We start from the raw sequence: 12,183 nt of genomic DNA, 5'->3' as shown, positions 1-12,183 counted from the left end.
TTTTAGCCCACCCATCCTGCCCTCCGGACAATGCAGGCAAGCCGCCAGTAGAAAGCGAAAGTGGGGGCGGGGGTGGCGAGAGGGCTCTGCGCTGCCCGGCAATCACGTGACTGAAGAAAAGTCACCCCCCCCCCATTCTCCCAAACCAGCCCACGCCCGCCCAGTCCCGTCCAACGAAATGTGGGGGACCCGGTTTGCCAAGATGGGTGTTATTCTCCCCTTACGTTTGAAATGCAGAAGGATCGCTGTTTGCGACTAGTCCTCATTGAGATTTGCTCTCCCGGAGAGCCCTGCTTTTCAACTTTCTCCGCTCTTCACCCCCCTCCCTCCCCACCTCAATCAGTTCAGAAATGGCAGCCTAAAACTTCAGGGGAAGGGGAGAAACAGCACCCATCCTCCTCACGAGTTGCAAGTGATGCCCTGACCCCCCGAGTGGCAGATCTGGACTGCCTAGAGGGGAGGGACGGGGGAGCCCATGTTCCACTGCCCACCCCTTTGCCATAAGTAACGGCTACCCCGGGGTCGAGCGTTGTGTGTGTGTGTGGGGGGGTCTCCAATGCTTAGCGCATTGGTAAGGCAGAAACGCGGTTGTTAAATGAGTCCGTCTTTCCCATTGCCAATAAGTCACTTGTCAAGAGCCTCACATGAGCCTCACGGTCATTAAGCATGAAAAACAGTCGCAAATCACTCTTCCGATGCTGTCATAACTCTGAACGGTCACTAAGTGGATGGTTGTAAATGGAGGATTACCTGTAGGGCTGTCCAGGGATGTCGAACAGGTGGCAGGCGGGGCGGATATGGATCGGCAAAGGCAGAATATGTCACGATAGACACGGTCAGGCTCGCAACGCAATCGACTTTCGCACCTGTGCTGTATACCAATGGTCCCCAATCTTTTGGCCACCACGGACCGGCTTTGTAGAAGACAATTTTTCCATGGACCTGGTGTGTGTGTGTGTGTGTGTGTCTGTCTGTCTCTGTGTGGGGCTTCACGAGCTACCTAGAGTCCGCATATCCACGATGAAACTTAGTTCACTTGTGCGGACACACTTTCTAGAACTCTTGCTGTATACAAATGCACAACCGCCAATTTCCAACAGCCTTTTTATTGCACGTACGACAATCGGACGTTTAGAAAGGAGAACACCTTAGGAAAAATATATCACAAGAACAATGACAAACACAATACCCACAATGACACCGGCAACAATGACAAACCCAATACCCGCAATGACACCGGCAACACAATAACGGTTACGCAGCCAACTTCTCTCCGATTTTCTCCGGGCCGTTTTGTTCTGAAGCAAGAACCGCTCGATGCGTTGGTCACATAAGTTGGGCTCCAGGTATAGCTGGTTGACATAGCATCTCCCCTCGTTCTCCAAAACGGTTCTCTGCACCATCTCCATCAGCTCCAACACCTGGCTCTCCCGCTCGTCTCCCACCGCCTTGTTGTTGAACCCGCAGAAGCGGTTGTCGCACTGCCGGATCAGTGCCTGCAGATTCTTGTTGTCGGACTTTTGGACGTACTCCTGCAGGGGGTCCCCACCCAAATCCTCCACGCAGGTGAAGAGGACGATCGTGTGCCTGGCGGACTCGGCCCCAAAGATATCCCAGACACATTTTGCAGCGGTCATGTCTTCCGCGGTGAAGCGTCCCGTCTGGGTTACCAAAATGAGGACATGCGGGCCAGGCCGGGAGGCCTTGATGCAAGCCATGACCTCACGTCGCACAAACTCATTGTAGTTGTCAGAATCAAACATGGCTGGTGTGTCAACCACGGAGACCGTCATGCCATTCCAGCTTCCTTGCCCCCTTTGGCACTTCAGGGTGGTGATCCTTGCCGTCAAGGTGGACTCAAACTCTCTCCGGTCGAGGATGGTGTTGCCCGTGGCACTCTTCCCACCGCCGGATTTTCCAACTAGGATTAGCCGGAGTTCCTCTGTGAGTGTTGAAGACACAGAATTGCTGAGGTCCATTAAACAAGAGTCCTTACTGATTGCAGTTGGAAATACAGGTAGTCCTCGACTTACGACCACTCATGTAGTGATCAAGGTTACAACAGTACTAAAAAAAAGTGTCTCAGGACCGTTTTTCTCACTACCAACCATTTCAGTATCCCCGTGGTCACATGACCAGACTGGTTCATATTTATGACGGTTGCAGCCTCCTGGGGTCACGTCATTCCCCTTCCACGACCTTCTAACCAGCCGCATCAATGAGGAAGTCAGGTTCCCTTAACAACAACGTGACTCACTTAACCACTGCAGTGATTCGCAGGTCGTAAAAGGGGGCAAAACTCATTTAACAAATGTCTCACTCAGCAACAGAAATGTGGGGTTCAATTATGGCCATAAGTCGAGGACTACCTGCCCTCAATTTTGGCATTTGAAAATAACGACATGTTAGTGCAGATATTTTACGGTCTCTGAGCCTCATTGGGTCTTTTGACTGGCCTGGGTGGATTGCTATTAGTAGTAGCCTTCAATTTATGAACAAATTATGTTGTTGAGTGAGTTTTGCTCCATTTTACAACTTTTCTTGCCACATCTGTGAAGTGAATCACTGCTGTTCTTAAATTAACCATACGGTTGTTAAGTGAATCTTGTTTCCCCATGAACTGCTCGTCAGAAGGTCGCAAAAGGGGATGACATGGCCCCGGGACACTGCAACTGTCATAAATGTGAACCACTTGTCAAACATCCGAAGGTAAATTACTTCACCGTGGGGATGCCGCAACAGATGTAAGAGTGAAAAACAGTCATAAGTGATGATTTTGTTGTAATTCCGGACGGTCGCTAAGTAAGTCGAGGACTATCTGGATGTGTGTGTGTGTTTGTGTGTGTGTGTGTGTGTGTGTGTGTGTGACCCTCACAGTCTCAATTGGGTTAACAAGCCCCAACCGACAAAGGGAAAATTGGGCATGACTCACAAAGCAACTGTCTTGCTTAACAACTGAAATTTTGGTTTGTCATTTGGGCCCTGGGGAAAATGAATGGTTGGGACATGTGTTGTTTTCACCTCACGGGGTACAAAAGCTTTTTTTTTTGAAGAAAAGAGCCAAACACCCATGAAGGGTCCCCCTCCCCACAAGACTCCTGTGTCCCATCTTACCTTCTCCACGCCTTTTCTGGGCTTTCAGAAAGTTCTGCAACAAAAGACTCGGTTAGAAACCAAGAAAGGTCAAGAGGGTACGTGGAGGGCAACCGTGGCACGGCTTCGCCCAGACTTAGCTAGCCAAATCGCAACACCTGACAATTCAGATTCTTTTGCCGCCCAGGGTCGCTTCTCAGCCCCCCCCTTAAAGAAAGAGTCCTCGACTTACAACCGTTCATTTAGTGCCCACTCAAAGTTGTAACAGTACGGGGAAAAAAGGGACCAATGAGTCTTTTTCAACCGTGCGACCGTTGCAGCGGTCCTGCGATCGAAATCCAGACACTTGGCAACTGACTCGCATTTACGACGGTGGTGGTGTCCCAGGTGAAGGGATCTCTTTTAGCGACCTTCTAACATGCCACATCAATGGGAAAGCTCGCTTCACTTAACAACGGTATAAACGATTCTCAACACCTGCACGGATTCACTTAACAGCTGTGGCAGTAAAGGTGGAGAAGTGGCGCAGCACTCATTTAACAGCTGCCTCGCTTTGCAATGGAAATTTTGGGTCGTAGGTCGAGGACTAGTCTTCAACTTACAGCAATTCATTTAGCGACCGTTTGAAATGACAACAGAGCAGAATTTGGACCAGAGCTGTCAAAGTAACACCCCGTGGGCCGGACACGACACGCTCTGGCCACTCCTACACCCGATTTAGCGAAGGGGGGAGAAGTCGCAATACGTCATGCGACACCACCATGACGATGTGAGTTTGACACCCCTCATTTGGATGCTTGGCAACGGACTCATATTTACGACATTAGCAGTGTCAGGGAATCTGGGGACTCCCACTTTGCGAGCTTCTGACAAGCGAAGTCACTGCGGTCGTCAGAGTCACTTCACAACTGTGCAATTCACTTCACAACTGCAATGATTCTGTCAGCCTCTCTTTCGCTATTTGCTTTCGGCTGCCATTGAAAAGGGGAGGGGGGGACTGGTATTTGGGAGGGGAAGTTTAAGGGGTTTGGTCACATATTGATATGTATGATTTCGCCCGCTTTTGCCTCAGATCTTGCTTTGCTTAGCTGCTACCTTTTCATAACCAGTAAAAGTACTCTTCATTCTGCAAAATGGAGTTAAGTGGTTTCTTTCTTGGTTGCTGAGGGAGGCCGGCTTGACAGATTCACTTAAAATGGTGGCAAGAAAGGTAGTAAAATGAAGCCAAACTCGCTTAACTGTCTCGCCTAGTGATGGGAATATGGGTCTCTGCGGTGGTCGTAAGTCGAGGACAACCTGGAGAAGTGGAACGTTATCCAACTGGTAAAGAATTCGACCCACCCAACACACCAGAAGCGGCAGCCGTTGGACTGGATCCTGGATTGAACCCCAGGCCGAACAGAAGTGACTTTAAAAGGTAGATTTGCTTCGAAATACGACGTACCTCGACGTTTTCCCGACGCTGTAGAAATGCCATTTCCCGTCTTTCACACACGACGCTTTGAAGACCTGGGTCCCTGCAAACAACAAAAACAATTACAGGCAGTTCTCAGCTTACGACCCAAATAGAGACCAACATTTCTGTTGTTAAGTGAGACAGTTGTTAAGCGAGTTGCATGAATCGCTGCACCTGTTAACTGTTCAGTCAACTGAGCTTCCCTTTCGACTTACAACTGCCATTGAAACCAACCTTCCCATTGTGAAGCGAGACAGTTGTTAAGTGAGTCAGCCCCAATTTGACCACCTGTTCCCTGGGGTTGTTAAATGACTTGTGGGCACAGGGTGTCCTCAACTTGTGACCATTCACTTAGCGACCGTTCAAAGTGACAAAAAGGGACGTATGGCCGTTGCTGTGTGGGAGGGACACGCGATTTCCCCTTTTTGGCGACCAGCTGAGCAAGCAAACCCAACAGGGAAGCCAGCCTCACTTAAGAACCATTCAACTCACTTAAACCGCTGCCGTGATTCACTTAACGGCAGTGGCAAGAGAGGTCATCAAACGGAGCAAAACTGATGGAACAAATGTCTCACCTAGCAACCAAAATGTGGGGCTCAATTGTGGTCGTAAGTCGAGGACTTTGGAAGCCCCCCTTTGCTAGGTCTGCCTTAACAAAACCAACCATAAACCTGGTCACTACATTGTCGCACAAATACATATTTACAAAGTAGTCCTCAAGTTATGACCATTCATTTGGCGACTGTCGGAAGTCACAAAGCGCTGAAAAAAACCCCTGACTAGGCCAACTGCGGAAGCCTCGCAATTCACTTCACAACTGCCTTAAGCCGTGGAAATTCTGATCCCCATAGAATCTGGGAGGGACCTTGGAGGTCTTCTAGTCCAACCCCCTGCCCATTGACTTCCATCCTAAATGTATTCACCGCCAATCTCAGCATCCAGCCGCCTTCCAACAAAAACAACCAAAAAAATGTGGTAAGATGATATTACGAAATTTCATTCGATACGAAGCAGCTGAGTTTGTCCGTTGCGATTGTCACCTTCATCAACTCTTCACCTCGATTTAAGGCAGTTCATTTAGTGACCATTCAAAGGGACAACGGCACCAAAAAACCTCAGACTTGTGACTCTTGTTCGCAGGTTATGACCTTGGTCGCATCCCCGTGATCGAGATCAAAATTCAGACATTTGGCAACAGACTCACACTTACGACCAAAGGTCAACGAGACTGCCTTTTGCGACCTGCGGAACAGAGACATCCGAGGTGTGTGTGTGTGAGTGTGTGTGTGTGTGTGTGTGTGTGTGTGTGTAGAAAGCCAGATTCACTTAACAGCCAGCTCGCTCACTGATTGACGGTGGCGATTTGCTTAACGGCGGCGGCTGCAAAAGATGAGGCAAAACCTCTCTGAACAAATGTCTTGTTTCACAACGTACATTGTGGTCGTAAAGTCGAGCATTAACTACCCAGCTGGAGCAATGCAAGGAAGAATCCACCGGGCAAAAAAAACTGCCGGCAGAGCAATGAGAAGGGGGGCTGGAGGGGCTTTGAGGGGGGGTCGGGGATCTGTTACAGATGGGGATTATTGCGCTCTCTGAACAAGCGCTGAAAAGGGGGAGGGGCAGATTACAAGCCAAAGGGAATCAGGCGCGGGAGGGGGGGGCTTGCGTCGATGAGGGTCCGCCCCCCCCCAAACAGAGGGGTTTCTCCGGATCGGGACCACCGGCAAGGAGAGGGAGGGGAAGGGAAAGTGGCGGAGGGGGGGTCAGATAGATCGGGCCAGCGCACGGAGAAGCTTTGGACGGGGGAGAACGGGAGAGGGAAGGGAGAGGACGTCCTTCATCCGGGATTGGAGACCCCCCTATCCTCCCCCTCCCTAAACAAGCCTCCCTTGCACCCCCTCCCCTCCCCTCCTCCTACCTGGCCTGGGGCTTGCGCGCCCTCGAGAAGACTCCGAACATAAAAACGTTTTTCGCTCCGAGAAAATATCCGCGACGCGGCCGAAAGCGAAAGCAATTGAAAGTGCGACTGTGCAGCCGTCTGGCAGCCCGGCTTTCGCTTTTTCGGCCCAGGCGAGGGAGGGGGCGGTCATGGGATCTGCCATTAGAGAGAGACCTCCCTCCCCTCTTCCCTTATGCCACCCCCGCAATTGGGAACCGGGTTCTTTCCGCCCCCGTAGCGCGATTTCACGGTGCCCCCCCCGCCCAAGCCCCGTTTAAGCCATCGTCCCGGGACCACCAACGTCATTTACCTCTTCAGAGATTTTCTCCGTCCGGACCGGGTTTCCTTCTGAAGACAAACCTTGGGGGGGGGGACAGCCCACTTCCTCACGCCCACCCCCACACACGCCCACCGCCCTTTCCCCCCTCCCCAACCCCAACATCGCCAGAAGAATCCGATGGAGATCCTTTTCTCAAAAGCTCCTGCGTTGTTTCCTCCCTCCGCCCCCCCATCCAAGAATTTTTACAAGAGGGAGGGAGGGGGAGATCTGAACCCAGTCTGCTCCCCACCCCCACCCCGAGGGTACAGCGGTTGTGTGAGTTCATGCATTGTGGTGTAGGGTGAGGTTAAAGACACTCCCCTCCCCCAAGTAAATCAGCGGGGCACCATATTCACTAAATGCATGCCAAGTGGGGCGGGGGAAGGCGGGGGGGGGGTGTAGATGGGTGAAAATGAAGAGTTTTTTAGATGGAGGTTTTCAAGAAGAGATTGGACCAACCGTGTGAAATGGTTATTGGATCTCCTGCTCTGGCAGGCGGTTGGACTAGAAGACCTCCGAGGTCCCTTCCAAATCTGCTCCTCTGCGAAGAACATAGAACAGAGTTAAAAGGGACCTTAGAGATCATCTAGTCCTGGTCCAACCCCCTGCTCAAACAGGAGACACTGAATCAGAGAGTTGGAAGGGACCTTGAAGGTCTTCTAGTCCGGTCTCTTCTTGAAAGGCTCCAGTGATTCCATTATTCCTCGTCTGGCCTTCAGGCTTGACCCCCTCCTTTCTGTGGCAATCCCTCCAATATTGGAACACTGCTATACCGGTTTTCCACTTCTCTTCTCTAGACTAGCCAAGCCCAGTTCCTATAACTGCAGTACTCTAGGTGTGGTCTTACTCGGGCTTCAAGAGTGGTTGTAGTACCTCACTTGATCTTGATTGTATCCACCGTTAATGCAATTTAGGATTGCTTTTTGGCTGCTGCTGCACACGGCTGGCTCCTATTTAGCTGGTTGTCCACTAAGACTCCAAGATCCCTCTCACAGTCACTGCTATTAAGCCTGATTTCAACCAGTCTATATGTGCACTTTAGGCTTTTCTTACCTAAGTGTAGGACTTTACTTTTCTCTACATTGAATTTCATTTTGTTAGATAGGGCCCTGTGTTCAAATCTTTCAAGATCCATATGGATCTTGAGCCTATCTTCTAGGGCGTTGGCTATTCCTTCCAGCTTAGCATCATCTGAAAATTTGGTAAGTTCCCCTTCTATTCCCTCATCTAAGTCATTTATGAAGATATTGAAGAGTACTAGGCCTAAGACAGAATCATGTAGTATCCCACTGCTTACTTCTCTCCATGTAGACGTGGACACATTAAGGACTACTTGTTGAGTACGGTTTGTCAGCCAGGTGCAAATGCATCTGGTGGTGAAGCTGTCTATCCCACTTTTTTCTGGCTTACAAAGAAGTAGGTTGTGGTCTACTTTGTCAAATGCCTTGCTGATGTCTGTTATGCCCACAGTATTTCGCTGGTCTACTAATTTAGTCACTATGTTGACTATATCTTAAGTTATATATCTTAAGTTACAGCATGGCGCAGAGGATTGAGACCATATGTTACGTTACAGCGTGGAGCAAAGGATCAAGACCATATGGGAAGTTACAGCATGTTTGATTTATTATTCGGGTGAATACACAAGAATCTGGTCAACTAACAGTCAGCACTAAATTAGCGGGAGAGAAAAGTCTTCAGAATTCAAAATCAGATGGGCAGATCTCTTGTCGGCAGGATGGGACTCAAGATTCATGACAGCCTCGACCCCTTCCTTGGGCTCAATGTGGTCATTTACATCAGGGGTCCCGGGGGTCATGGAGCAGCACCGGTCTGCTGCATGCCAGAAACTGGTTCGCAGAAAGAGGTAAAGCCGCATCCGCAGGACGCAGACAGCAGGTGAAAACACAGCTCTTTCGGTCTGTGGAAAAACCTCTCTCCACGGAACCAGTCCCCAGGGGCCAAATGGTTGGGGTCCCATGATCTTCATGAACCTAGACCAGCCCCCTTCCCACATTCAGATCAGAAGATCTGTCCCAAAGATGTTGAACGAAAGAAGACTTAAGATAGTTTCACTAGAATATATATGAAGATTACGAAACAGGCAATGATGATTGCAGCCATTAACATTTTTTCTTTCCACTTCAAAGCATTCTCTGCCATTTTTCGGGCTTTCCGGTTCTCCGCCAGGAAAGCTTTGACAATGCCATCCCTCAGGTTGGGCTCCAAATACAGCTGGTTGCTGTAGTATCTGCCCCCGTTCTCTGAAACGGTTCTCTGCACAATCTCCATCAGCTCCGAGACCTGATTATTCCGCTCGGCTCCCGTGGCCTTGTTGTTGAACCCGCAGAAGCGGTTGTGGCATTGCCGGATCACATCCCGCAGATTTTTGTTGTCGGAGCATCGGACGTACTCATGCAGGGGGTCCCCACCCAAATCCTCCACGCAGGTGAAGAGGACGATCGTGTGCCTGGTGGATTCTGCCCCAAAGATATCCTGGACGCACTTCGCAGCAGTCGCGTCTTCGGCGGTGAAGCGTCCCACCTGGGTCACCAAGATCAAGGCGTGGGGGCCAGGCCGGGAGAAGTCAATGCAAGACATGACCTCCCGTCGCACAAACTCATTGTAATCGTCGGAATCAAACATGCCTGGCGTGTCAACCACGTAGATCATCTTGCCCTGCCAGCTTCCCTGTCCCCTCTGGCACCTCAGGGTGGTGTTTTTAGCCGACAGGATGGACTTAAACTCCTTCCATCCGAGGATGGTGTTGCCCGTGGCACTCTTCCCACCGCCAGACTTTCCGACCAGGATGAGCCGGAGTTCAGCATCGTCCCCTGGGAGTTTGGAAGACAGGGGGACAGTATTAGGGCAGAGTGTAGTTACACTGCTCAATGGATCATAGAGAGATAAACACAGACAGGATAGATAAATATGGATGGATGGATGGGATACAAAGATGGATGGATGGATGGATGGATGATAGAGAGAGAGAGATAGACACAGACAGGATAGATAAATATGGATGGATGTGATATAGATGGATGGATGATGGATGGATGGATGGATGGATGGATGATAGAGAGATACACAAACAGGATAGATAAATATGGATGGATGGATGGATGGATGGATGGGATACATAGATAGATGGATGGATGGACGGATAGAATAGATGGATGGATGATAGAGAGAGATAGACACAGACAGGATAGATAAATATGGATGGATGGATGAGATAGAGAGAGAGAGGTGGTAGAAATAGGGGTGGGGGTAGAGAGAGATGGATGGACGGATGGAGAGAGATAAACACAGATAGGATAGATAAATATGGATGGATAGATGGATGGGATAGAGAGAGAGAGAGATAGGGAGATCGTAGAAGTAGAGATGGGGGGAGAGAAAGGGATGGATGATAGGATAGATGGATGGATGGATGGGATAGATAGAGAGATAGAGAGATATGATATGTAGATAGAATAGAGAGAGGATAGATGGATGGATAAATATAGATGGATAGATATTAAATGATTGATGATAAATTACTGAAGATATAGATAGATAGATAGATAGATAGATAGATAGATAGATAGATAGATAGATGATAGATAGATAGATGATAGATAGATAGATGATAGATAAGAATAGACAGACAGACAGAGTATTATCTGGTTTCCCTTTTGACTTTGCTGGTCAGAAGGTCGCAAAAGGGGATCACATGACCCCGGGACACTGCAACCGTCATAAGTACAAGTCAGTTGCTGAGCATCTGAATTTGGATCCTGGGACCCCGGAGACTCTAGGGACGCTGTCATGGTTGTACGTGTGGAAAAAACGGTCCTTTTTGTGGGTTGTGATTGTGTTTCTTACCTGTTAAGCCTCTCCACTCCATGGCGGCGGCCTGAAAGATTGGAGGGGAAAATGAAAAATTAGGAGCGGCTCGGTTAGGATAATCCACAGACAGGCAGCAGGTGGAAGGTTCGAGATGGAGGAAAGGAGGAAAGGAGGGATGAAGGCAGGGAAGGGAGGTGAAGTGTCCCCGGGAAAGTGGCATCATAGTCAGGAATTGGACCCCAGCTGGGAGCTTGGAAAAGGATTGACCAAGAATGAAGGAAGAGGGAAGGGAGGGAAAGGAGGGAGGGAGGGAGGAAAGAAGGAAAAAAAGAAGAGACAGGGAAGGAAAGGAGGGAGGTATGGAAAGGAGGGACAGAGGGAAGGAAGGAGGAAAGGAAAGAAGGGACGGAGGGAAGGAAGGAAAGAAGAGACAGAAAAGTAAAGAAGGGACGGAGAGAAGGAAAAAAAGGAGGAAGGAAGGAGAAAGGGAGGAAAGGGAGGAAAGGAGAGAGGGAGGGAGGAAAGAGGAAAGAAACTGGGAGGAAGGAAGGAGTAGGAGGGGGAAAGAAGGAGGAAGGAAGGAAAAGGGGAGGGACAGGAAAAGGAGGGAGGGAAGAAGGAGGGCGAGAGGGAAAGGAGGGAGGGAAAAAGAGATGCAGGAGGAAGGGAAGAAATAAAAGAAAGAAAGAAGGAAGGAGAGAGGGAGGGATGGGAAAAGGTAGGGAGAGGACAAAAGAGAGAGAGGAAGAGAGAAAAGAAATCAGAAAGAAAGGAAGGGAAGGGAAGGGCCTCTTCCCAGCTAGCCATGCTCTGCTCCAAGAAGTTCTAGATTCCCGGTCCCGGGTGCAAAGCAGGAGAGAGATTGGCTGGCTGGCTGGCTGGGTGGGGCTGGGGGACAAGAAACCAGGAGGGGGGAGCCTGCCCCAGAGAACCTGGAGGATAATCGGGGGGGGGGGGCACATGAGAAAAGAGGTTGGCATCCCCTCCTTCCAAGGAATCAAACTCAAGGCGCTGGGAAGAGAAGCGTGGAGCCGCCTGGGGCTGCCTCTTTGCCAGAACTCCCATTTAGGCAGTCCTGACTTCAGGAATGGAAGGGCCGGGACCCTCCCTTGGAGACGGCATCCCATTCTTCTCCCATACCTACCTGGCAAGGGTCGCCCAACAACTGGTAAGCCATTTCTTCTTTCCTTCCCTCCTTCCTTTTCTCTCCTTCCTTCCTTCTCTTATCTCTCCTTCGTTCTCTTATCTCTTTTGTTCTCTTCTTCTTCCTTCTCCTTCCCTTCCTTTTCCCTTCTCTCTCTCCTCTGTTCTCCTTCCTTCCCTTCCTTCTCTTCTCTTCCTTTCTCTATCACCTTCACTTCTTTCTTCTTCCTTTTTTCCTTTTCCCTTCTCTCTTTCTTCTCCTTTCCCTTTTTCCTTCTTCCTTCCTATTCTCTTCTCTATCTCCTTCCTTTCTTCCTTTTCTCTCTCCTTCCTTCTCTTTCCTTCTCTTCTCTCTCCTTCCTTCACATCTCTTCCTTTCCTTTCCCTCTCCTCTCCTTCCTT

At 49.7% G+C, this 12,183-nt stretch overlaps 2 protein-coding genes across 7 annotated transcripts; both read right to left on the bottom strand.

Moving 5' to 3' along the window:
• Positions 1-1,087: 1,087 nt before the first annotated feature.
• Positions 1,088-6,891, bottom strand: LOC309382225 (GTPase IMAP family member 2-like). 5 transcript variants are annotated; one of them, XM_081933809.1, is made up of 5 exons: positions 6,799-6,878; positions 5,607-5,791; positions 4,538-4,610; positions 3,115-3,148; positions 1,088-1,942 (listed from the first exon to the last, which is right to left on the bottom strand). In XM_081933809.1, the coding sequence occupies exons 2-5, from the start codon at positions 5,624-5,626 to the stop codon at positions 1,149-1,151; spliced, it is 921 nt and encodes a 306-aa protein (XP_081789935.1). In that variant the 5' UTR covers positions 5,627-5,791; positions 6,799-6,878; the 3' UTR covers positions 1,088-1,148. The 5 variants fall into 5 exon arrangements, with proteins under 5 accessions (XP_081789935.1, XP_081789936.1, XP_081789934.1 ...); XM_081933810.1 differs by lacking the exon at positions 6,799-6,878 and adding an exon at positions 6,468-6,643 and having other exon boundaries at positions 5,590-5,791; XM_081933808.1 differs by lacking the exon at positions 6,799-6,878 and adding an exon at positions 6,468-6,643.
• A 1,548-nt stretch (positions 6,892-8,439) lies between these two features.
• Positions 8,440-12,183, bottom strand: LOC309381554 (GTPase IMAP family member 3-like). Of its 2 annotated transcripts, none has more exons than XM_081932698.1 (3): positions 11,783-12,183; positions 10,675-10,702; positions 8,440-9,641 (listed from the first exon to the last, which is right to left on the bottom strand). In XM_081932698.1, exons 1-3 carry the CDS (start codon positions 11,813-11,815, stop codon positions 8,869-8,871), a joined length of 834 nt encoding a protein of 277 aa, XP_081788824.1. In that variant the 5' UTR covers positions 11,816-12,183; the 3' UTR covers positions 8,440-8,868. The 2 variants fall into 2 exon arrangements, with proteins under 2 accessions (XP_081788824.1, XP_081788823.1); XM_081932697.1 differs by having other exon boundaries at positions 10,675-10,705; positions 11,783-12,180.

The sequence above is a fragment of the Natrix helvetica genome (genome assembly GCF_964273705.1).
Source record: "Natrix helvetica genome assembly, chromosome: Z".
NCBI lineage: Eukaryota > Metazoa > Chordata > Lepidosauria > Squamata > Natricidae > Natrix > Natrix helvetica.
This window is presented reverse-complemented; position numbering and strand designations above follow the sequence as displayed.

Bases quoted from the DNA above. Each gene is read 5' to 3' on its own strand.
- LOC309382225 (XM_081933807.1), bottom strand. From the start codon at position 6,508: ATGTTCGGAGTCTTCTCGAGGGCGCGCAAGCCCCAGGCCAG. The intron at 3,149-4,537 runs GTACGTCGTATT...CTTTTGTTGCAG, and splicing joins AGCGTCGGGAAAACGTCGAG to AACTTTCTGAAAGCCCAGAA. The intron at 1,943-3,114 runs GTAAGATGGGAC...CAACACTCACAG, and splicing joins CCAGAAAAGGCGTGGAGAAG to AGGAACTCCGGCTAATCCTA.
- LOC309381554 (XM_081932697.1), bottom strand. From the start codon at position 11,815: ATGGCTTACCAGTTGTTGGGCGACCCTTGCCAG. The intron at 10,706-11,782 runs GTAGGTATGGGA...CCAATCTTTCAG, and splicing joins TGTTGGGCGACCCTTGCCAG to GCCGCCGCCATGGAGTGGAG. The intron at 9,642-10,674 runs GTAAGAAACACA...CCAAACTCCCAG, and splicing joins GGAGTGGAGAGGCTTAACAG to GGGACGATGCTGAACTCCGG.